Source organism: Pseudoliparis swirei, chromosome 11 (genome assembly GCF_029220125.1).
Source record: "Pseudoliparis swirei isolate HS2019 ecotype Mariana Trench chromosome 11, NWPU_hadal_v1, whole genome shotgun sequence".
NCBI lineage: Eukaryota > Metazoa > Chordata > Actinopteri > Perciformes > Liparidae > Pseudoliparis > Pseudoliparis swirei.
Genome location: NC_079398.1, coordinates 15,697,934 through 15,723,490, shown reverse-complemented (window position 1 = coordinate 15,723,490; position 25,557 = coordinate 15,697,934). Strand labels below are relative to the sequence as shown.

The 25,557-nt window shown below is 46.5% G+C and overlaps 1 protein-coding gene across 2 annotated transcripts; it reads right to left on the bottom strand.

The window, feature by feature from the left end:
• Positions 1-665: 665 nt before the first annotated feature.
• Positions 666-25,351, bottom strand: exoc3l4 (exocyst complex component 3-like 4). Of its 2 annotated transcripts, XM_056427307.1 has the most exons (14): positions 25,264-25,351; positions 24,238-24,421; positions 22,307-22,399; positions 13,920-14,153; positions 13,047-13,665; positions 12,035-12,152; positions 11,751-11,876; positions 11,205-11,305; positions 10,885-10,983; positions 9,735-9,858; positions 4,015-4,137; positions 3,383-3,535; positions 2,774-2,895; positions 666-1,282 (listed from the first exon to the last, which is right to left on the bottom strand). In XM_056427307.1, exons 2-14 carry the CDS (start codon positions 24,410-24,412, stop codon positions 1,066-1,068), a joined length of 2,304 nt encoding a protein of 767 aa, XP_056283282.1. In that variant the 5' UTR covers positions 24,413-24,421; positions 25,264-25,351; the 3' UTR covers positions 666-1,065. The 2 variants fall into 2 exon arrangements, with proteins under 2 accessions (XP_056283282.1, XP_056283283.1); XM_056427308.1 differs by lacking the exons at positions 22,307-22,399; positions 24,238-24,421; positions 25,264-25,351 and adding an exon at positions 14,412-15,278.
• Between the last annotated feature and the right edge of the window lie 206 nt (positions 25,352-25,557).

The following is a 25,557-nucleotide window of genomic DNA, read 5'->3' as shown; positions in this document are numbered from 1 at the left end:
CCAGGAAGACATGAACCATGGAGACATGAACCATGGAAACATGAACCAGGAAGATATGAACCAGGAAGACATGAACCATGGAGACATGAACCATGGAGACAGGAACCATGGAAACATGAACCAGGAAGATATGAACCAGGAAGACATGAACCATGAAGACATGAACCATGGAGACAGGAACCATGGAAACATGAACCAGGAAGATATGAACCAGGAAGACATGAACCATGGAGACATGAACCATGGAGACAGGAACCATGGAGACATGAACCATGGACACATGAACCATGAAGACATGAACCATGGAGACATGAACCATGAAGACAGGAACCATGGAGACATGAACCATGGACACATGAACCATGAAGACATGAACCATGGAGACATGAACCATGAAGACAGGAACCATGGAGACATGAACCATGGACACATGAACCATGAAGACATGAACCATGGACACATGAACCATGAAGACATGAACCATGGAGACATGAACCATGGAAACAGGAACCATGGAGACAGGAACCATGGACACATGAACCATGAAGACATGAACCATGGAGACAGGAACCATGGAAACATGAACCATGGAGACAGGAACCATGGAAACATGAACCAGGAAGATATGAACCAGGAAGACATGAATCATGGACACATGAACCATGAAGACATAAAAAGTGAATTTATTCTCACTCGAGATTACACAAGTTCATCTGGCATCAGAGATTTAACAGGAAGTCACACACACACACACACCTTGTCACAGTGCAGGTTTACAGTCTTTTCTCTCTTTGATCTGAAGCTTTATTTTCAGCGGCGGATGAATCTACAGAAACCATCTCTCCCTTTCTTATCCTGGAGGTCTGGAGCCTTCTTCTTCTTACTCCTCTTTCTCCTCTTCCTCCTCTTGTCCTTTTCTTCTTCCTGCTCCTCCTCCTCTGAAGCAAACGTCGCCAGGTGTTGGTGTTAGACAAAGGTTACCGACCCCCAAAGCACAGCTCCAGAGAGGAGAAACAGGTCCTGAGGACCACGACCAGGTCCTGGTGCAGAGGTCCCGGCCTCCCGCTAGTTGCCAGGCAGCAGCCGGCGGAGGCAGGAGGCTGGCAGGCTGGAGAGGCAGCCCGTGGTGACGGTGACCGGCATATCGGCGAAGAGGACCCGGCTCAGGTCGCCGGCCATGCCCACTTTCTCCTTCAGCTCCTCGTAGCGCTGCAGGATCAGCTGGCGCTCACGGACTCCCAGCGGACCCCTGAAGGCCAGGACGGCCTGCAGGTGCTTCCTGCTGCAGGGAGCAGAGATACAGAGAGTTATTATCACAGGGGTCATAAAGGACTCAAACAGGAGGGGACAGAACCTCCTGGACTCAGGTAAGCTGGACTGGTTGGCTAGGTGGACCAGAAGGGGTCTGTGAGGTGGTCTGGTTGACTAGGTGGACCAGAAGGAGTCTGTGAGGTGGTCTGGTTGGCTAGTGGACCAGAAGGGGTCTGTGAGGTGGTCTGGTTGGCTAGGTGGACCAGAAGGGGTCTGTGAGGTGGTCTGGTTGGCTAGGTGGACCAGAAGGAGTCTGTGAGGTGGTCTGGTTGGCTAGGTGGACCAGAAGGGGTCTGTGAGGTGGTCTGGTTGGCTAGGTGGACCAGAAGGAGTCTGTGAGGTGGTCTGGTTGGCTAGTGGACCAGAAGGGGTCTATGAGGTGGTCTGGTTGGCTAGGTGGACCAGAAGGAGTCTATGAGGTGGTCTGGTTGGCTAGGTGGACCAGAAGGAGTCTATGAGGTGGTCTGGTTGGCTAGGTGGACCAGAAGGGGTCTGTAATGTGGTCTGGTTGGCTAGGTGGACCAGAAGGGGTCTGTGAGGTGGTCTGATTGGCTAGGTGGACCAGAAGGAGTCTATGAGGTGGTCTGGTTGGCTAGGTGGACCAGAAGGGGTCTGTGATGTGGTCTGGTTGGCTAGGTGGACCAGAAGGGGTCTGTGAGGTGGTCTGGTTGGCTAGGTGGACCAGAAGGAGTCTGTGAGGTGGTCTGGTTGGCTAGGTGGACCAGAAGGGGTCTGTGAGGTGGTCTGGTTGGCTAGGTGGACCAGAAGGGGTCTGTGAGGTGGTCTGGTTGGCTAGGTGGACCAGAAGGAGTCTATGAGGTGGTCTGGTTGGCTAGGTGGACCAGAAGGAGTCTATGAGGTGGTCTGGTTGGCTAGGTGGACCAGAAGGGGTCTGTGAGGTGGTCTGGTTGGCTAGGTGGACCAGAAGGAGTCTATGAGGTGGTCTGGTTGGCTAGGTGGACCAGAAGGAGTCTATGAGGTGGTCTGGTTGGCTAGGTGGACCAGAAGGAGTCTGTGAGGTGGTCTGGTTGGCTAGTGGACCAGAAGGGGTCTGTGAGGTGGTCTGGTTGGCTAGTGGACCAGAAGGGGTATGTGAGGTGGTCTGGTTGACTAGGTGGACCAGAAGGAGTCTATGAGGTGGTCTGGTTGGCTAGGTGGACCAGAAGGGGTCTGTGAGGTGGTCTGGTTGACTAGGTGGACCTGAAGGAGTCTATGAGGTGGTCTGGTTGGCTAGGTGGACCAGAAGGAGTCTGTGAGGTGGTCTGGTTGACTAGGTGGACCAGAAGGGGTCTGTGAGGTGGTCTGGTTGGCTAGGTGGACCAGAAGGAGTCTATGAGGTGGTCTGGTTGGCTAGGTGGACCAGAAGGAGTCTGTGAGGTGGTCTGGTTGACTAGGTGGACCAGAAGGAGTATGCGAGGTGGTCTGGTTGACTAGGTGGACCAGAAGGGGTATGCGAGTCTACCTGAAGTCGGGGTAGTGCTCCACTAGGGGCTGCAGGTGGTCCTTGATGTCGTTGTGGTTCTTCTGCACCAAGACGTCGCTCAGGTCGTCTCCCGCCGCGTAGAGCCACTCGTGAGCCGACTTCTGGATCAGAGACCATCAGAACACGGGAATGTGAGTCTAAACAGATTATTTACTGTTGCATCATGGGGAATGTAGGATCCAGCCTTTCTGGAGCTTGACCCCCATTCTGTTAGTAGGAGAGGAAGTAAGAGAAGAAGTAAGAGGAAGTAGAAGTATGAGAGGGAGAGGAAGTAGAACAGGAAGTAAAAGAAGAAAAGGAGGTAAGAGAGGAAGAAGAAGAGGATAAAGGAGGGGATTTAGGAGAGGAAGTAGAAGAGGAATTTGAAGTAGGAGAGGAAGTGGAAGTAGGAGAGGAAGTAGAATAGGTATTTGAAGTAGGATAGGAAGTAGAAGTGGAAGTGGGAGAAGAAGTAGAGGAGGAATTTGAAGTAGGAAAGGAAGTAGAAGTGGGAGAGGAAGTAGAGGAGGAATTTGAAGTAGGAAAGGAAGTAGAAGAGGAAGTAGGAGAGGAAGTAGAAGGAGGAGATCAAGTAGAAGCACCGGTTACCATGTTCTCAAACTGGTTGCTCAGCTCTCTCCACTGAAGCCTCATCTTCCTCGCCGCCTTCTGGTGTTTCCTGTTCTTACAGGAATAGTTGTTCTTCATCAGCTGGCCGACGTACTCCCTCACCACGTGGTAGTGGAGACGGCCCACCAGGTGCTGTAGGCAGGAAACACATACACACACAGAGACACACACACACACACACACACACATAACAGGATGGCAGGAAGAGAAAAGGGAAATGAGGGTGTTTCCCTTCATGTGTCTGTCACATGACCAGCAGCCATCACATGAACTAACACCCCATTGGCTTCTTCCCAGTCCGCCTGACTGGGTCCAGGGGGACCGGTCCGGCTCCATGAACAAGTCCTGCAGCATCCTGGCGTCAGATTTGATAAACTGGAACTTCCAAGAAGGTGGTGCAGAGAGTAAACAAGGTTTCCTCTCCCGAGCTCCAGGGTGATTACTCAGCCTGACCCCTCATTGTCTGACCACTGTTCCCAGTCACCTCCCAGGGGCCCCATCAGGAGGTGCCAGGAAGTCTCTCATCTTAGCCCACACTTTGGCAGCTGACCAATCATGAGCAAGGCGGGGGGGCTCTGAAAATCCCTTCAATCCCTCCACCTCCTCCTCACCTGATTGTGTGGAGACCTCATCAGAGTGCAGTGCTGAGACAGCAGCTCCGTCCGACGGCGAAGATGGCCGAAGTCTTCATCATTGGTGAGCCACTTCCTCGTCATCATCCTCCTCAGGAACGGCTGCAGAACAGGAAGTTCAAATGTTTCTTTGTTCTCCACAACTTTGATCGCCCGTTTGACCGTTATCTACTTTATTATGTGTATCTATATTATCTTTACCTTTATTATCTATATCTTTACCTTTATCCGCTTTATTATCTTTATCTATACCTTTATTATCTTTACCTTGATTGTCTTTATCTATAGGTAAAGATAATATAGATATTATCTTTACCTTTATCTGCATCTATATTAACTTTACCTTTATTATCTTTACCTTGATTGTCTTTATCTATAGATAAAGATAATAAAAGGTAAAGATAATATAGATATTATCTTTACCTTTATCTGCTTTATTATTCAATTCAATTCAATTCAGTTTATTTGTATAGCCCAATTTCACAAATTACAAATTTGTCTCGGAGTGCTTTACAATCTGTACACGTAGACATCCCTGCCCCAAAACCTCACATCGGACCAGGAAAAACTCCCAAACAACCCTTCAGGGGGAAAAAAAGGGAAGAAACCTTCAGGAGAGCAACAGAGGAGGATCCCTCTCCAGGATGGACAGATCAATAGATGTAATGTGTACAGAAGGACAGATTTAGAGTTTAAATACATTCAATGAATATGACAGAGTGTATGACTAGTTCATAGTAGGCATATTCCACGATGGAGACCTCCACGATCCATCAGGCAGATGGCGGTGGGGAGGAGGAGTGGGCGGAGTCTCAACAGTGGGCGGAGTCTCAACAGGGCAGTGGCGTAGTCGGTAGCAGGAATTCCACGACCCAGACCTCGATGATCCATCAGGCAGATAGGATCTATGCCGTCTCATAGGGTCCGATGACCCCATGAGACGTGAAGTCAAAAGGACTCCGGGGAGAAAGCAAAGTTAGTAACGTGTGATTGAGAGATGAAAATTCATCCCTAAGGAGAGAAAAAAGAGGAGATAGGTACTCAGTGCATCCTAACGTCCCCGGCAGCTATAAGCCTATAGCAGCATATCAAGGGGCTGGACCAGGTGAACCTGATTCAGCCCTAACTATAAGCTCTGTCAAAGAGGAAAGTCTTAAGTCTACTCTTAAATGAGGTGACTGTGTCTGCCTCCCGGACTGAAGGTGGAAGCTGGTTCCATAAAAGAGGAGCTTGATAACTAAAGGCTCTGGCTCCCATTCTACTTTTTAAGACTCTAGGAACTACAAGTAGTCCCGCATTTAGTGAGCGCAGCTCTCTATTGGGGCAATATGGTAATACAAGCTCCTTAAGATATGATGGTGCATCACCAATCAAGGCTTTGTACGTTAAGAGAAGAATTTTAAAAGTGATTCTTGATTTTACAGGGAGTCAGTGCAGAGCAGCTAATGCAGGAGTGATGTGATCTCTTTTCTTAGTTTTAGTGAGAACACAAGCTGCAGCATTCTGGATCAACTGGAGGGACCTAAGAGACTTATGAGAGCAGCCTGATAATAAGGAATTGACTTAAGAGACTTATTAGAGCAGCCTGATAATAAGGAGTTGCAGTAATCCAGTCTCGAAGTAACGAACGCGTGAACCAATTTTTCTGCATCTTTTTGAGACAAGATGTGCCTGATTTTTGAAATATTACGTTGATGAAAGAATGCAGTCCTTGAGATTTGCTTTACGTGGGAGTTAAAGGACAAGTTCCGATCAAAGATAACGCCAAGATTCTTTACAGTGGTGTTGGTAGAGCAATGCCATCTCCAGAAACCACATCACCAGATAATTGATCTCTGAGGCGCTCAGGGCCGAGTAAAATTACTTTGGTTTTGTCTGAGTTTAACATCAAGAAGTTGCAGGTCATCCATGTTTTTATGTCTTTAAGACATGCTTGAATTTTACCGAGTTGGTTGCTCTCCTCTGGTTTGATCGATAGATATAGTTGAGTATCATCTGCATAACAATGAAAGTTTATGGAGTGTTTCCTGATAATATTGCCCAAAGGAAGCATGTATAAGGTAAATAAAATTGGTCCAAGCACAGAACCTTGTGGAACTCCGTGATTAACGTTGCTGGTTATCGAGGCGTCATCGTTTACAAATACAAACTGAGATCGATCTGATAAATAGGATTTAAACCAACTTAGTGCTGTGCCTGAAATGCCAATCGACTGCTCCAGTCTCTGTAACAGGATGTCATGGTCAATGGTGTCGAATGCAGCACTAAGGTCTAACAAGACCAGGACAGAGATGAGTCCTTTATCTGCTGCCATTAAAAGGTAATTTGTAATTTTCACCAGTGCTGTCTCGGTGCTGTGGTGTTTTCTAAATCCTGACTGAAACTTCTCAAATAAACTATTATGATGTAGAAAGTCACACAACTTATTTGCGACCACTTTCTCAAGGATCTTGGAGAGGAAGGGGAGGTTAGAGATCGGTCTGTAGTTAGCCAACACCTCTGGATCCAGAGTGGGCTTCTTCAGGAGAGGTTTAATTACAGCCACTTTGAAGGAGTGTGGTACGTGGCCTGTTCGCAAAGACATATTCATAATATCTAATAGAGAGCTGCCAATTAAAGGCAAAACGTCTTTAAGCAGCCTCGTCGGGATGGGGTCCAAGAGACAGGTAGACGTGTTCGAAGTAGAAACCGTTGAAGATAATTGGTCACGGTTGATGGGAGAAAAGCCCTCCAAATATACACCAGGGCATACAGCGCTTTTCCAAGGCCATTCCACTTGAGGACTGATTGGCACTGGTTAAGGGCAAGAGATTATTAATCTTGTCCCTAATAGTTAAAATCGTTTCATTAAAGAAGTTGATAAAGTCATTACCACTGAGGTCTATAGGAATACTCGGCTCCACAGAGCTGTGACTCTCTGTCAGCCTGGCGACAGTGCTAAAGAGAAACCTGGGGTTGTTGTTATTTTTCTCTATTACTGATGAGTAATAGGCTGTTCTGGCATTACGGAGGGCCTTCTTATAAATTTTAAGACTATCTCGCCAAACTAAGCGGGATTCTTCCAGATTAGTTGAACGCCATATGCTTTCAAGCTTTCGTGACTTTTGCTTTAGTTTGCGGGTCTGAGGGTTATACCAGGGAGCAAACCTCCTCTGCCTCACTGTCTTCTTCTTCAGAGGGGCTATCGAGTCCAGTGTCATTCTCAGTGAGCCTGTGGCACTATCAACAAGATGATCAATCTGGGACGGACTAAAGTTAGACCTGGAGTCCTCTGTTATATTGAGACGTGGTATTGAATTAAATGCAGAAGGAATCGCTTCTTAAAATTTAGCTACAGCACTGTCAGTTAGACATCTGGTGTAGAAACTTTTGACCAACGGTGTACACTCCGGTAGTATAAATTCAAAAGTTATGAGGTTGTGGTCTGACAGAAGAGGATTCTGTGGGAAGACCTTCAAATGCTCAATGTCTTTGCCATAAGTAAGAACAAGATCAAGCGTGTGGCCAAAGCTGTGAGTGGGTTTCTGTACTCTCTGACAGAAGCCAATCGAGTCCAACAATGAGATGAATGCAGCACCTAGGCAATCATTATCAACATGAATATTAAAATCTCCTACAATAATAATTTTATCAGTTTTAAGAACCAAACTTGATATAAATTCTGAGAATTCAGATATAAACTCTGAATATGGACCTGGTGGCTGGTACAGAATCACAAATAGAATTGGCTGTAGTGTTTTCCAGGTTGGATGTGAAAGACAAAGAACAAGGCTTTCAAATGAGTTGTAGTTTAATTTAGGTTTAGGATTTATTAATAGGCTCGAGTCAAAGATGGCTGCTACTCCACCTCCTCGACCGGTGCCTCGAGGAATGTGAGTATTAATATGACTTGGAGGAGTCGATTCATTTAGGCTGACATATTCTTCATGACTCAGCAGGTTTCAGTTAGACAACATAAATCAATGTGATTCTCTGATATTAAATCATTTAGCAACACAGCTTTAGATGACAGAGATCTAATATTTAGGGGACCACATTTAATAGTCCCGTTTTGTTGCACTGCTGAAATAATGGTGTTAACTTGTATAAGGTTATTGTGTACGACTCCTCTTCTGCTTACTTTTGATTTATTTAATTGAAGTGGCCGTGGGACAGACACAGTCTCTCCTCTAGAGTTGTGGGTGGGTAACTGCTCGAATGGAAGAGCAGAGAAGGGTGTAAGACTACAACTCTGCTCCCGGTTCCTGATCTGAACCCTGGGTTGTCATGGATTAAGTCCGGCGATCAAATTGGTCATATTTGCAGAAATGAGACGCGCTCCGTCCAACGTGGGATGGATGCCGTCTCTCCTCATCAGATCAGGTTTTCCCCAGAAAGTCTTCCAGTTGTCTACGTAGCCCACATTATTCGCTGGGCACCACCTCGACAGCCAGCGGTTGAAAGACGACATTCGGCTAAACAATTCGTCAGTCAGCAAATTTGGGAGAGGGCCAAAGAAAACTACGGTGTCCGACATGGTCTTGGCATAAGCACACACAGATTCCACATTAATGTTAGTGACCTCCGACCGGCGGGCTCGGGAGTCATTACCACCGGCGTGTATTACAATCTGACTGTATCTCCGCTTATCCTTAGCCAGCAGTTTCAAACAAGACTCCACGTCGCCCGCTCTGGCCCCCGGGAGGCACACGACTGTGGTCCGCGACTTCGCTATTTTCACGTTCCTGACTATAGAGCTCCCGATAACCAGGATGTGCTCCTCAGCGGGTGTGTCGCTGAGCAGGGAAAACTAGTTGGAAATGTGAAGTGGTTGGTGCACAGCGAGCTTCTGTGTAGACTTAATACTCCTACGAACAGTTACCCACCCTCCCGGCTGCTCGGCTGCTGCTGGAGAACAGCTAACAGCTGACTGTAGCTCCGCGCCGACTACGGGAGAGGGCGGGCTAACTAGCCTAGCTGTCTGAGCTTCGATGTCGTGGAGCCGTGCATCGAACCCACTTAGACCTGCCTCCAACCTAGCAAATAAACTACACTTGTTGCATGTATCGTTATCATTAAGGGAGGCAGAGGGATAACTATACATGAGACACACTGAGCAAGAGGGAGCGGGAGGGAGAGAAGAAGAAGTCATGCTCGCTGCTGAGCTGGCAACCGGAGCTTACCGGAAGAGTGAGATGATGCGTTCAGGATCTTTACCTTTACTATCTATATTATCTTTACCTTTATCTATAGATAATAAAGGTAAAGATAATATAGATATTATCTTTACCTTGATTATCTTTATTACATTTACCTTCATTATATTTACCTTTACCTTTATTATCTTTGCCTTTATTATCTTCATCTTTACCTTTATCTGCTTTATTATCTTTATCAGCTTTAGCGTCTTTAGCAGCATTAGCTGCTTTCGCCGCTTTAGCATGTTTTAGCCACTTTATTGGCATTAGCTTCTTTATATACATTAGCTGCTACATTTACCTGCTTTAGCGTCTTTAGCGGTATTAGCGGCATTAGCTGCAGATCTCAGATCAGTGAACCGATGTCCGGCTCCTTCGTGACTCTTGAAGACTTCCTCAAAAGGAATATCCTCTTTTTTAGATTCCCCTTTCAGAAAACCGCAGCATCTCTCAGTGAGGAAACAAGACCAGGACCAGAACCTTGAGGCTTTCCCCTAAAACCAGGTGTGGCGTGAGACTCACCTGGACGTCGTCTTTGAACTGGTCCTCCAGAGCCTTGGAGAGCCGGCCGATCAGCCCCGCCGCCTCCTGCCTGAACCCATCCAGCTGGTCCGGACAGGCGTCCCGGTAGCCGTCCATGTGCTGCCTGCAGGAGCACAGGACCCCTCTTCTTACCCTACTTCATCTCATCAATGTCAAAGCAACAATTTACAATCCTTCTGGTTCAAGGAGCCTTACACTAAATGAAACGTCTTTTTTGGGGCCTCATGTTTCACCTCCAAATTTACAGATGCGGCAACCTTGAATTCCCCCCGAGCCGACTTCCTTTCACAAGAGTACTTTTACTTCTACTGGAGTTTTTGTTGTTTTAATACCGTTCCTTTAGTCAAGTGTTCCGCCATGAGTCACCAGGGTTCAACGTTCTGTCTCTCAAGACGTTCTCCAGGATCTTTCTAAACTACCTTTTGAACCGCTTGTTTGTTTGTTTGTTTGTAAGGATGCAGAACTTAAAAATCACGAGTTTAAGATCATGAAACCAAAATAGAACTAGGTTGTTGGATCGTATTTGTCTTGAGAAAATCACGGTCCTGTTGCTTGTAAAGAACCCTTTTGGGGAGGGGGAAGGGTTCTTTTAAAGGTTGTTTGTAATACTAAAGGTTCTCGGTGGAACCCTTTGAGTATAAAAGGGTTCTTGATAGAACCTCCCAGGTTGATTCTTGTTAGCACCCCTATGAGGTGGAACGTTTCTGGGTGGAACCGTTACGCCGTAGAACAGTGGACTTTAGATTCTCTCACAGGATGACCTGGGGGGGAAGCTTGCACAGATGGTGCCAGGTAGAACCCTCTGAAGGGGTTCCAGGTGGAACCTCACAGATGGTTTCAGGTAGAACCTTACAGAGATGGTTCCAGGTAGAACTGTCTGAAAGGGTTCCAGGTGGAACCTTACACAGATGGCTCCAGGTAGAACCCTCTGAAAGGGTTCCAGGTGGAACCTTAAAGATGGTTCCAGGGAGGTCTGAAGGACTGAATCGTAGATTTCTAAAAGAGGAACTCATTGGTGAGTAATCTGAACAAGGTACTTCCCCGGGGTGTGCCACCTGTCATGGTTTGTCTGGGCACGTCGGGCTGCCCCTAAGCATCATGGGTAATTTGAGGAAGTCACGTGACTTACTGTAAAGCAGAGAAGCTGTTGATGTACGTTATCTGGTACTCGGTCCAGAGAGGCTGAGGCCTGAGGGAGCTGCAGTGCCGCTGGAACTCCTCCTCGAATCTGAGAGGAGGAGGAGTCAGTCTACCAGACCACCAATAGTAATATTTCCATCTTACTCCAATAAATATTTTACTTTTGTCAGTTTAGCAGATTAAGATTATTAATTAAAATATAAATCAATCACAAAGTATTAATAATCATTAAACTGCATCACAATATATATATACACACACACGAATATACTGTATATACACACATATGAATCTCTATACGTCTCCCACCTCCTGGGGAAGCCCCTCAGCTCCTGGAGGCAGCAGCTCGTGACTTTCTGCTTCAGCTCCGCGTCGATGAGTCCGGAGAGCTTCACGAACCCGTTCATCGTCTGAGAGAGAAGGACATGGTGAGCTTTCTGCTACCACCGCATATTCTTTTTCAAAAGTTAAAAGTAGAAGAAAAACAGAAACAAACACAAAAACATATATATATTGTATTTGTTTTCTTTGTAAAGATAGTACATATATTAATGTTTACATATTTAATGTACTGGTTTTTAAATAATTTAAATCAATATATACAAACATTTTAAAAGTTAGTTTAAAGTAGGATTTTAAGCAAAATAACATTCATTTCTTCGAACATGAGAAGATGTCTCCATAATATTTCAGGTACTAATGTGCTGTCATGGACTATTTCTAATTATTATGCTTCAGTCGTACTTACTTTAATATAAATACGAATATTTTAATCCACTAAACCCGGGCTATTGAAGGACATGTGTCTCCATGACATTATTATTATATGTTTAATATAATAATTAATGCTCTCACCGTCCAGATGTCCATGTGAAAGGGAGCGTTGAGGAGCTGCTCCTCCTCTTCTGGAGACCGGCCGTCCCTCCAGACGTCCTCCTGCTCCAGGCCAATGACCCGGTCCAGAGAAGACCTCATGTCCTCCTGAGGAGACAAAGAAGACCTCAAGACCAGCAGTGAGGACTAGAGGGCCCGTTCCCCTGATCCCTGACCCTCCCGATTTGGCCCCTGACCCTCCAGGTTTGGCCCCTGACCCTTCAGGTCTATCCCCTGACCCTCAAGGCCCCAGCAGGCCTCCTCACCTTCACCCGGCAGCAGAACTTGTCTCTGAGCTGTGTGAGGTTCTCGTCCTCCAGCAGCAGGGCGGCGCTCTCGCCCATCATGTCAGGCTGCAGAGACTCACTTCCCATGATCCTCTCGCTGAGACCAGGAGACAGGAGACCAGAAGACATGAGACCATGAGACCAGGAGACAGGAGACAGAAGGAGAACCCGTCCCATGTCACCACAGCTCTTCTTTTTAATGCACATAAATACTTATTTTATTATCTGTAAGTGCATCATTGTGATGTAATATATTAATATATGTATTTCCCGCTCGGAGTGTGACGGCATGTGATTCAAATCTTTCTGAAGTGCTACTCTACATAATCTGAGGGACTCGAGGCCTCGTTACAGTTTCTCCTGTTTTGGCATCCAGAGAATGTCAAGCTTCAACTGTGGATTCAAATGTTGTGAGAGGATTTGTTTTAGGTTGTTTGTCCTGATTCAGCCGCTTCCTGTGAGGATCAACGGATATGAATGAAACCAGTCCCTAATAAACTAGTTTATTGGTGTATTTATATTAATATGAATTAATCAACTAGTTTATTAACATATTTATATTTATATTAATTAAGAAACTAGTTTATTGGTGTATTTATATTAATATGAATTAATCAACTAGTTTATTAACGTATTTATATTTATATTAATTAATAAACTAGTTTATTAGTGTTTTTATATTAATTAATAAACTAGTTTATTAGTAAATTTAGATTAATATAAATAAATAAACTAGTTTATTAGTGTATTTATATAAATTAATAAACTAGTATATTAGTGTATTTATATTAATATTAATTAATCAACTAATTTATTAGTTCAGTTAGATTAATATTAATTAATAAACTAGTTTATTAGTGTATTTATATTAATATTAATTCATGAACTACTTTATTAGCGGATGACTCTACTGGCTCTACTTTCTCCTCAGATCCCTCCGCCGTCTCCTCCTGGTGAGGAGGACTTCAACGTGCTGGTCTAGAGCACCGACCTCTGGTAGCGGTTGAGGATCCAGTCCAGCAGGGCGTACAGGTCCTTCAGCTCGGTGGTCTGCAGCCCGAGCGCCGTCACGTGGCGCCCGGCAGCGGCGTGGTAGCTCCTCACGTAGGCGCTGAAGACCTGGAAGCTGGGCGGGTAGGACCAGCGCAGCTCGCGCCTCACGCCCTGCAGGTCCTCCACCACGGCCTTGCCCAGCAACCCCAGGTGCACCGCCAGCCAGGACACGTTCTGCTCCGGCCGCTCCAGGTGGACGCTCGCCACCTTCAGCCGCACGCCCTCGCCCACCGCCTCCCTCCACGCCGCCATCCAGCTGCCCGCCAGCCCGCCGGGCTCCACCCCCCTCCTCTCCTCCTCCTGGATGATGCGAGCCACGGGAACCAGCAGCGCCTTGTTTCTGGAGGGAAGGGAGTTGGAGTCGCGCACGATGCCGTGCAGCTTGTTCCTCAGCTCGCCGTAGAGGAGGTGCAGGTCTTTCTCTTTCTTGGACAGTTCCATGGGCGAGTCCTCGCCGCACCGCGCACGCTCCCTCTGGAACTCCTGCCGCAGGGCCAGCAGGTTCAGGTGCGCCTCCTCCAGCACCTCCATCTCGATCAGCTTATTGATCTGCATCACTGGAGCACGAAGGAGATGAAGTATACGGACAGAGGATTAGAGGAGGTGGAGACCAAACACAGAGCTAACAGAGGAGGTGGAGACCAACCACAGAGCAAAGAGAGGAGGTGGAGACCAAACACAGAGCTAATAGAGAAGGTGGAGACCAATCACAGAGCAAAGAGAGGAGGTGGAGACCAAACACAGAGCTAACAGAGGGAGCTAGTGGGCGTACATCAGGTGACAGACTGATAACTGAATGAGGAGCTGGTACCTGACAGTGGGGTGTGGGGGAGGTCTGGCAGCATGTAAGCCTCCTCCATCTCTTCCTCCTCTGCCTCCTCCTCCACCTCCTCTTTCTGCTCCTTCCCCTCCTCCGCCGGGCCTTCGGAGACGTAGCCCATCGCCTCCTGCCTGCCGGTTTTATCTTTCTTGTTGCTGAATGTCAGGTTCCTCCGTATGGAGGCGCCTCGCTTCAGAAGAGAGTCCCCGAAGCTCATGTTGGGATCTGAAGAGAAACTCACAGTGACCACAAGGCTTTTTACCCACACATTGCTGCATTGATATAAAATATATAAATATATTTATTTATACTTATATATTTATTAATATATTTATATATGAAAACAATTAATATATATTTATACATATATTATACATATATTAATATTAGGGCTGTCAGCGTTAACGCGTCAATCTATGCGATTAATTTGGCCGCGTTTAACGCACAAAAATATTTTAGCGCAATTAACGCAACTTTGTTTACTTCTGGTGTGCGTTGAAATTTTTGCACTCCTCTGAGTGTCGAGCCGCGGCAGTCCGCCTCCTTCCTCGCGTCTGCTCCTCGATATTCACAGAGAAACAGAGGGCGACGTGTCGGTGACGCGGGGCGGAAGGTGCAGGGGACTTTTTTGTTGCTCCGCCCCGATGCGCGCGCAGACACGCCGGCATGGAGCTCTGCGGCGCGCGAGACGGAGAGCCGAGAAGAGTGAACGACACATCGAGACAGAATGACATGCTGCTGTAGAGACGACCAACAACAGATGTTTAGTTTAATAAAAGAACAAAGACGTCTTTAAGGAAAGAACCGTACATTACTTCTGCTGTAATCTGGCGCGATAGAGAACATTACAGGGGGGCGGGGCCTCACCCTGATAGAATGGTCAGTTTATCAAGGTCACTGGTTCTGCTGCTGTTCAGTGTTAAAGATGACAGGACCAATGGGGTCTCTAATACACCTTTTCTTACAAATCTGGATGTTTCACTGAAGAAACAATTTATCATCCACGATATTAAATACCTCGCTGGCACTTTATATGTAGGAGCCTCTTTGAAAACACAGCTCTGTGTGAAGTTTTGTCTTTAAAAAAGAATACAATTAAACAAGTGTCTAAAATACACGCTGTCTGAAGGGATTACTCGTTCATTTAGAAGATTTAGTCTTTAGAAGAAAAAAAAACTTTTAATCCCGATTAATGAATTTCAAAATGTGCGATTAATTAGTACTTTTTTTTTATTCGATTGACAGCCCTAATTAATATATTTATATATACAGGGGTGCACATAACTGGTACGCAGGTACCATGCGTGAAAATAATCAACAATGCATAATGCCACTTGTGTTACTTCGCGCCTTTGCGTACAAGACCGATCTGATATTGATCGTCTCTAACCAACAGCATGTCATTTCTGTCTCTACGTGTCGCGTTAACTCTTCTCGGCTCTCCGACTCGCGCGCGGCAGCGCTCCGATGCCGGCGTGTGCAAGCACATCGGGACGAAAAAAAAAGTATTGCACCCCCCCCCCCCGTCCCCCCGTCAACAACTCTTCTCGGCTCGGCAGAGATCAGATGCCGGCGCGCACATCGCTCAGCCGTGATGCGCACACACAGGTGAGCACACTCTCACTAACATCCCCCCCCCCCCCCCCGTAGGTGGATGTCACAAAAGCTGACGCTACATATGGAGTGAGTACCAAACACCATTTCCCGGTATTCGGCACGTTGGTACAACTGTGGGAGGTGGGCGTGCGATGACAGCCCCTGGAATCAGAAGTGAAAAAAAGATCCCAACATGGAGGCCAACACACTCCTTCTCGTCACTGATGCTTTATGGGAGCCCTTCGCATCACTTTGTATCGCAGTAAACACGAGGTTAACGCTGCGAAGTCAGACACAAACACTGGATATGGTGCCGTACGTGATGGCTGCTGTGTTGCGAGCTCCCGGATTTTGTAGTAGTTTTTTGTTATTTATTCTTCTTATTGCGACTATTTTTGCACAAAACGTTAGCAGCCAGTTAACGTACGACAGATGCACACTTCTGGAGATTGGATCGGCAGTTGCTCGCCGCCTACCAGAGTTTTTCAACTCTTACTCGGACGTCCCGCCAGGAACAGTAGCGGAACTATCTCCGTCCATTTTAGGCGCGATCTCACGCAAACGTCGCCGACGGAGGGGGAAGCGAGCTGGCGTGCTGGTCAGGCTGAGACGTCGAGCCAATCGACCCCCACTACCCACCATTTTACTGGCAAATGTACAGTCTTTGGACAATAAGCTATGCGAGCTACAGGCTCGTATTCAATTCCACCGGGAAACTAAGGACAACTGCATCATCTGCCTTACGGAGACATGGATGTCGGAGGAGGTTACCGACTCAGCCATCGAGCCGGCAGGATTTTCCGTCCACCGCGCGGACAGAACAAAGACTCTCTCTGGTACTACCACTGGGGATTAACGGGACTACTGTGGAGAGGGTGAGCGGGTATAAATACCTGGGAGTCCACATCACCGAGGATCTGACATGGTCAACAAACACAGACACTCTGGTGAGAAAGGCAAGGCAGCGCCTCTACCACCTCAGGCAGCTGAGGAAATTTAAAGTTTCCCAGAGGATCCTTCAGTCCTTCTACTCTGGAGCTGTAGAGAGCGTCCTGACAGGAAGCATCACAGCCTGGTTTGGCAACTGCTCCGCTCAGGACAGGAAGGCTCTGCAGAGAGTAGTGCGTTCGGCTGAGCGCACTATTGGAACTACACTCCCACCCTGCAGGACTTGTACACCAGGAGGTGCAGAACCAGAGCCGGCAGGATCATGAAGGATCCTCACCACCCCAACAACAGACTGTTTCAGCTGCTGCGGTCAGGCAGGCGCCTCCGTAGTCACGCTGCAAGAACAGAGAGACTGAGACGGAGTTTCTTTCCTCAGGCCATCAGGATTGTGAACTCCGACCTCACCAGGACCCCCACATAGACCCACACAACTGCCCCTCTTAGGCACACACACACACACACACACACACTTACTGTAAATATTGTGTTGTTTTTTATTTGTAAATAGTGTGTACTTGTTGCCCTTGCACATTCCTGCTGAGCATTGCCACTTTCATTTCACTGCACACCCTGTGTGTGTATGTGACAAATAAAACATCTTGAATCTCTTGAATCTTGGTAAAGATCGTGGAGGGGGGGTATGTCTCATGATAAACAGATCTTGGTGCAACCAAAGTCATGTACATACTCTCAAGTCGTTCTGTTCCCCGGACCTGGAGTACCTAATGCTCATGTGTCGACCATTCTGGCTACCGCGGGAGTTTACAGCAGTCACCGTAACTGCTGTGTACATTCCGCCTCAAGCTAACACGGACATAGCGCTGAAGGAACTCTACGGGGCGATCAGCGAGCAGGAGTCGGCACACCCCGAGGCTGCTTTCATTGTGGCGGGGGACTTCAACAAAGCGAACCTGAAGAAAGTTCTCCAAGTTCTACCAACACATAACAAGCAACACGCTGGGGAGCGGATTCTCGACCACTGCTACACTCCCTTCCGGGATGGATACAAAGCCCTCCTCCGCCCACCGCTCGGCAAATCGGACCACCGCTCCATCCAACTACTCCCCGCCTACAGGCAGAGGCTAAAGCAGCAACCAATCGCTGTGAAGGAAGTGCAACGCTGGTCGGACCAATCGGAGTCTATGCTACAGGACTGTTTTGAACGTGCTGACTGGGATGTGTTCAGGGTCGCGTCGGACAACAACGTCAGTGAGTACGCGTCCTCAGTCACCGGGTTCATCAAGAAATGCATAGATGACGTTGTTCCTACCAAGTCGGTTCGGATTTATCCCAACCAGAAACCGTGGATAAATGGCGATGTTCGCGCTGCACTCGACGCGTAACACCGCCTTTGACTCGGGAATATGGCGGAATACAAAAGAGCCCGCCACGACCTCCAGAAGACCATCGGCTCTGCCAAGCGGGAGTTCAGGAACAAGGTGGAGGAAAAGCTCAAGAGCCATGACGTGAGAGGTGTGTGGAAGGGCTACAGACAATCACGGACTTCAGAGGGAGAACCAGCGGTGAAGAGAACTCCTCTACCTCCCTCCCAGGCGAGCTAAATACATTCTTTGCTCGGTTCGACGTGAACGGCAGCCCACGAAGGCAGCGCTGCCCGAGGAGACCAGCCTGCTGATCATCTCAGAGGCTGACGTGCGCAGAGCCTTCAAGCGGGTGGACATCCGGAAGGCGGCAGGTCCCGACCACATCCCGGGGCGCGCCCTCAGAGCATGTGCAGACCAGTTGGCAGGAGTCTTCGCAGACATCTTCAACCTCTCCTGTCCCAGGCTGTTGTTCCTGAGAGCTTCAAGATGTCCACCATTGTGCCTGTCCCCAAACACCCCAAGGTAACCTGCCTGAATGACTGGAGACCCGTAGCCCTCACCTCGATTGTCAGTAAATGCTTGAGAGGTTGGTCAAGGACTTCATTTGTTCCATGTTGCCTGCCACGCTGGACCCATGGCAATTTGCATATCGTCAAAACAGATCCACCGACGACGCAATTGCCATGGCACTTCACACCGCCCTTTCCCACCTGGAGGGAGGAACTGTTGTGTGCGAATGCTGGTTGTGGACTACAGCTCAGCGCTCAACACTATTGTTCCCGCCAAGCTCGACACCAAGCTCAGAGGTCTAGGCCTGCACTCTACCATGTGCAGCTGGATACTGGACTTCCTGTCGGGCCGCCAGGTGGTGAGGATGGGCAGTACCACCTCAGAGCCGCTGACCCTCAACACGGGAGCCCCTCAGGGATGCTTGTTGATCCCTCTTCTCTACTCCCTGTACACCCACGACTGCACGGCCATGCACAGCTCCAACGTCATCATCAAGTTTGCTGACGACACAACAGTGTTGGGGCTGATCACCGACGACGACGAGACAGCCTATAGGGAGGAGGTTGGATCACTGGTACAGTGGTGCCAGGAGAACAGCCTCGTCCTCAACGCCAAGAAGACCAAGGAGCTGATCGTGGACTACAGGAAGCGGAGAGGAGAGCACACCCCATCTCCATAGACGGAGTTGCAGTAGAGAGGGTCAGCAGCTTCAAGTTCCTCGGCGTGCACATCTCCGAGGACCTCACATGGACCACGCACACCACTCACGTGGTGAAAAGGGCCCAACAACGCCTGTATTTCCTTAGGCGACTGAGGAAATTCAACATGGCCCCCGCATCCTCAGAACATTCTACACCAGTACCATCGAGAGTGTTCTGACAGGTTGCATCACCGTCTGGTACGGGAACTGCACCGCCCTGGAGCGTAGGGCACTACAGAGGGTGGTGCGGTCGGCACAGTACATCGTTGGAGGTGAGCTTCCTCCATCCTGGACATATACACCAAGCGGTGCGTGGCCAGGGCCAAACGGATGATGAAAGACAATAACCATCCCGGCCACAAACTGTTCACCCTTCTACCGTCAGGCAGGCGATACCGCAGTATCAAGTGCCGCTCAAACAGACTGAGGGACAGCTTCTTCAGTCAGGCCATCAGGCTGCTGAACAAGGACTGAGACCCTCATTAACACTATACACCAGAACATATTCTGTGAATATCTATGGCCATGGTGTATATTTTATTACATTGTTTTATATATATATATATTGTATATATATATTGTATGTATATACATATATATATATATTGTCTCAAAAAAGTGTATATTTTATTACATTGTTTTATATATATATATTGTCATGATGTATATTCTATTACATTGTTTTATATATATATATTGTTAATACTTTCTTCTTTTTTTGTGTGGATATTGTATAGTTTATTCTCATTCTTATTCTTTTTTTAGTCTGCTACTGCTGTCGGGTGTTTTGCACATAAGAATTTCACAAACCGATTATACTTGTATAAAAGGGGATGTGACAATAAAAACTTGAAACTGATTGAAACTAAATGAACTCTTAGTTAGGTTGAGGAAAAAAACATCATGGGCTTAAAATATCTATGGAAACTAAGCTGTACACCAACTCCGTAACATGAGGGGAAAAAACTCACCACAAATATCACTAATAAATAAATAACAATAGTAAGATGACAAAGCGTCTTATTTGACACCCTGGGAATGACAACAGGCAAGAAGCAATCTTTCATGCAATGGTCTTTAAAAAAAAAAAAAAATCTTCTTTGAGACTCGTGGAAAAAAAACTTTAAAAATACACATTGGGTGTTTATTTTACTGTATTGTCTATTGCTGTCTGTAGATGTCTACTAAAGTCACCAAATGATAGCGTTAGATAATGCCTCATTTGCATATTTAGACAAACGATATTGCAAATTTGTGTAAGTAATCAATGGAATTAGTGGTTTACCCTTTCCATCATAGATGTCTTCAAAATGAATGGCACTTTACATAACATATTTTTAAAGGCCGTTTTCGCTCAATTATTCCTTTAGAGCCAGAAATCTCCTCTTCAGTAACACACTCCAAACATTCCCGTTTCATTCCTTTCTACATTCTGGAGTTTTTCCCAGAGGGGTTTGTTCATTTATCATTCGTAGCATGATTTATACAACATGTTCTTCCTACATAAGAGATTAAAAAAAGTATTTCACTCCAAATGAAAACAAGAATTTTGAACCCAGCTTCATCCATTGTGGAGATGTATGCAAATGAAGACCCATTTCATGAGATAATCCCTCATGTGCTGACATAAACATGATTTCTGGGGTCTAGTGAAAGCTTTCTACACCTAATACCTGGGGCGTCTTCACTTTATTGGACGTTTTTTAACTCTGCATGGTTCGTCATCAGGGCTACGCAGCATCATCTGGGGTGGTCACCGTCTATAAATATTACACTCGGGGTGTTCCTCGTCCTCTGTCTTTCCTCACACTCACACACCCACGGCATGCAACAACCTTTTCACCCTTTGATTCACTCCGTCTATTTCACTTCCTCCGCCGTCTGCCCTCGCTTTATCTATCTGCATTCCTTCCCCGAGAGCTTCTGTCGCTCGCTCTCTCTCAGACGTAGGTCTATTTGCTTGAGTTTCTCATTTCCTGTTTGGGGTGTGTATCCGATCCCCTTGTTCTCGTGCCCAGTGCAACATGAAACACTCCAAAGGAGACAACGGAGACAGAGAGGAGAACACTCAAGCATATGGGTGAGGGAGTGATGGCAACGTGGAAGAGAGGGTGTGTGTGTGTGTGTGTGTGTGTGTGGAATTAGGGGGAGTACAGTGGAAGGGGAACTCCTGACTGATGACCCAGAAGCAGTCAAATTGAAAGAAACATTTTTAAAAGGAGAAATGACCAAATAAGGCCAGACTTCTGCCAGAAAGCAGAGTTTGTGCTGCAAACATGTTTTTTCATCCTCATCTATGTTTTTATTATTATTTGGGGGCTGCTTTCACTTCCCATAGCAATTTGTTTGAATTTATTCTAATTACATGTTTAGTTGGCCATTTTCTAAATTTCCTTTAACGAGGCTGTGGTGCCAGTCGATCCGGAGGCGACTGTAAGAGCTGTAAAAAAAACACACACACAGACGCACACCACCTCCTGGAGTCTGCTTCACATTTACATCGTCATGAGTTGATTCCATTCAGGCCGTGTGTGTGGGCTTCCACTCAGGTATGGAGCCCTGGTTTCTGTGGCTAGTGTGAATCCTTATTGTATTATAGTTCCACGAGTTAAAAAAGAAAACTGCCCGTGGGATTGGAAACCTTTTAGAGGGGAGGGGGGATGTGGAAAAGGTAAAGCCAGCACGTTTTTCTTTTTCCAATTACATGACATTTCCAACGCCTCCCTCCCCTCTAGATTCAGTGAACATGCCATATGTCTATTTTTTCAGGATTTCGATTTTGTGTAAAGGGAGGTTGACTTATTCCCTGCCCGCTATACAAAAACACATGGTTCGAATAAGTGCGCCCACCTACACACACACAGACCCCCTGCAGAGGCGAGCTCCAATTAGTGAATTATTTTGATCGAGCGGCGCAAGAGGAGGGAAAAGACTTTCTGCAACAACGCTGGAGGAGGAATGAGGTTAGAAGGGGCGCAGTGGACAGAAACATGCTGCACGCAGCGGCACTGCACGCTGCAGGATAGTAAATACAGCAGCACGCGGGTCTGGATTGGGCCTATGTAACGTATACTTCACTCCACTCGAGAGGCCGCATCATCATTGGCTCGTGACCCCGGAGTGTCACTCACCCCCCCCCGTAGGTGAACGTCACAAAAGCTGACGCTACATATGGAGTGAGTACCAAACACCATTTCCCGGTACTCACCTGAGTAACTCACTGAAAAAGTTATGTGCACCCCTGTATATATATATATGTATAAAAGTGAATGTGTTATCTGTCTTTGAACGCGTCACACTTTTCCCTTTGTCGTTCTCATCTTGCTCTTTCCTGCTGAAAAGTCCTCCGATGTTCTTCAGAGGAGACGAGAACGGAGAACCGAGGCTCAGACCTGAAACATAGAGGAGGACCAGGACTAGACTGAGGTCTATAGAGGAGCAGGACTACACTGAGGTATATAGAGGACCAGGACTAGAAGAACTTGTCTCTCTTCGTCACGTTCGTAGATACTTAAAGTTAAATAAAACTTTGAATTTCTCTCGGATAGATCTCAGACCTGGATCTGGTCCTCTTTAGGCCCCAGACAAAGTTTCAGCTTGGACCTCAGAAACATAGTAAACTGTACACACACTTCTGCTCTTTATCGCCCCCTAGTGGATTTCACGATTCTGCTCTTTATCGCCCCCTAGTGCATTTAACGATTCTGCGCTTTACCGCCCCCTATCGGAATGTCCTAGTTATTAGCCCAGAGCAACGTTTACAATAAAAAAGGAGAGTTACTAGGTTGTTTAAGTTAAATGAAACACAATATATATTTTTAAAAAGTTAGAATGTATTATTTATTTTTAATCAATTATATATTTTTATTTTAGTACATTAAATGTAGCTTTTTTACTTAATATAATAATAATTGCTTTACATTTGAAACTATTTAAAAACCTTCCTGATATCTACTTTAAAAGTAAACTGCACCTTTTTTTAAATTCAAAATTGAGGTCTTCATGTATAACTTAGATGTGAGTAACGACTTTCATGTCATCGCAGGTCAGATTGTGTAGTAATAAGGTTTCAGTCGGTCTTACCTTTCGGGATAGAGGACATTAAGTGCACACTTGAATTGGTCAGCAATATACTGTGATTTTGTTATCAACAGTTGGTATTTCCGATCCTGCTGTATATTTTCCATCATATTTAAACATCAATAGTATTTATTAAATATCATGTTGACATAAACAAGTGTTATAAATTGAGTTTTAAAAAATCAAATTACTCTTTTTATTAGATGTAAGTGGGTGTAAAGCAGGGATCTCAAACTCGCAGACAATAGTTTGTGGCCCCCTACCCCGCGTATTTTTGTCACACTCCCGATTTTTTAAGGAGCAGTGTGCTGCAGGACTTTGTGTCTCGGGTCCTCACACAGAAACCTGAGACTAAACCACCAGGAATGCAGAGACCAGGTCTGCGGGTGAGTTTGGCTCGGCTCCAGAATCTAAAGACTGGAGCTCCAGGACCTGGACTAGACCGGTGAGGTGGATTACATAACAGGACCCAGCTTGTCTCACTCCCAGCTCACCCCACTGGTCTCTGTTGTTGTTATTATGTCCACCCTTCAAACACGGGACATTAAAGATGCTTTAAAATAAATAATAATGACAAACATAACCTGAGGCTAACCTGAATCTAACCTAGAGCTAACATTACCCGAGTCTCATCTGGAGCTAACCATAGGCTAACCTTAGGCTAACACCTGGGAGCTAACCTTAGGCTAACCTAACCTGAAGCTAACACCTTGAGCTAACCTGAAGCTAACCCCTTGAGCTAACCTAACCTGAAGCTAACACCTGGAGCTAACCTGAGGCTAACCTAACCTGAAGCTAACACCTGGAGCTAACCTGAAGCTAACCCCTTGAGCTAACCTAACCTGAAGCTAACACCTGGAGCTAACCTGAGGCTAACCTAACCTGAAGCTAACACCTGGAGCTAACCTGAGGCTAACCTGACAAATCTGAATGTCCAACTTCAGGATTACTGTTCCCCTGAGCAGAGGACAAGCAGAGACCTTCACTCCCTCTGGCTCCTCCCACAGAACCACAGAGTGGAACCAGAGTGCGGTGAAGGGAACTCTGGGAAATGTAGTCCACCACGTCTTTAAGAAAGGAGTCATGTACACAGCCTCACAGAGTCTCCTGACCTCCAGAGGTCACGTGACAGCTGGACGTCGGTACTCACTCGGTGACGTCGGCAGTCGCGAGTCCGAGGCGTCGCCGGCCGTGACCTTTGACCCCTTGCCCCCGGACACCAGCGGGCTGTTGGCCGCCGCCCTCCGGATGGTCCTCCTGATGGTCTGCAGCACGCCCGGCGAGGCGGCGGCGGCGCTCGAGAGGGACTCGGCGTCCTCGTCCATCTGTCCCACCTCAGAGGGAATGACAGGTGAGAGGCTCTAAGGGGGCGGAGCCTTCTGTGTTTACAGGTAACATCTCCACCTGCTCGTGTCAACAGCTGAGAGGGAGATGATGCAACAGCAGCTTCCTGGTTCTCTGTTTTAGTTTAATACTAGTAAAATTATATTCTATGTTTGTGTATATTGTGCATTTGATGAATGTTTCTATTTATTGATTTATTCGCCTTGTTTATGATCATATTGATTTATATTCATCTTGATGGTTTTTAACCAGTGCAAATGGAGCATCCACTGGTTGTTGTTGTTGTTGATTAAATATGATGCAGACCGCTGAAGCCTTACAACCACTGAGTGTGTAAATAAAGATGTTAATGTCTAACCTGTCAAACTGGTTCAACTTTGTAAAAGAAAACTCAAAGTGAAAGTCAAGAAGTCGTCATTTTGCTTTCTGTGTGAAGTCATTCATAAATCTGACAGTTAAGGAAGGCGGGAAGAAGCTTTTTTGTATATTTCTTGCACTTCGGATAATTTAGAGTTTAAACATAAAGAAAACTGAAGTCTTCAATGTTTTATTAGATCATTAAACATAGAAGATTAACCATGATTATCACATCTAATAATATGATTCTAATGTCTCATAACTTCATTGTGTAACTCAGACACAAAGCCATTAAAACTTTATGACACTAAACTCTCACTAGAGGTCAAAACTATGACATCATCATAATGATAACAGATCATACAAGGTCAGGATTCAGAGCTTGAGAAAGGGATGACAATCATGTGAAAGTTAAGGAGTTAAAGAGTTTAAAGAGTTAAAGAGGCTCAGACTCCAGAGAGACACATCCTCTTACCTGCAGCTCAGTTTATGGTTAGCGCCAGGTTAGCCTCAGGTTAGCGCCAGATTAGCCTCGGGTTAGCTCCATGTTAGCTCCAGGTCAGCCTCAGGTTAGCTCCATGTTAGCTCTAGATTAGCCTCACCCTCTCCTTCTGTGACCTCCTTTCACTCTCGGCTCCTTTATGGTAATAAAAAGTAGACTTTGCTTTGCATGAGAAGAACCTACAGAGGAGGAGGAGGAGGAGTTAATGATTACACAGGTGTGACCAGGGGGAGGAGTCACAGCTCAGACTTACCTTCACAACATTAG

Excerpts from the sequence above, each read along its gene's own strand:
- exoc3l4 (XM_056427307.1), bottom strand. The coding sequence starts at position 24,412 with ATGGACGAGGACGCCGAGTCCCTCTCGAGCGCCGCCGCCGCCTCGCCG. Across the intron at positions 22,400-24,237 it reads GCGACTGCCGACGTCACCGA|GTCTGAGCCTCGGTTCTCCG; the intron begins GTGAGTACCGAC and ends TCTATGTTTCAG. Across the intron at positions 2,896-3,382 it reads GCAACCAGTTTGAGAACATG|AAGTCGGCTCACGAGTGGCT; the intron begins GTAACCGGTGCT and ends TCTCTGATCCAG.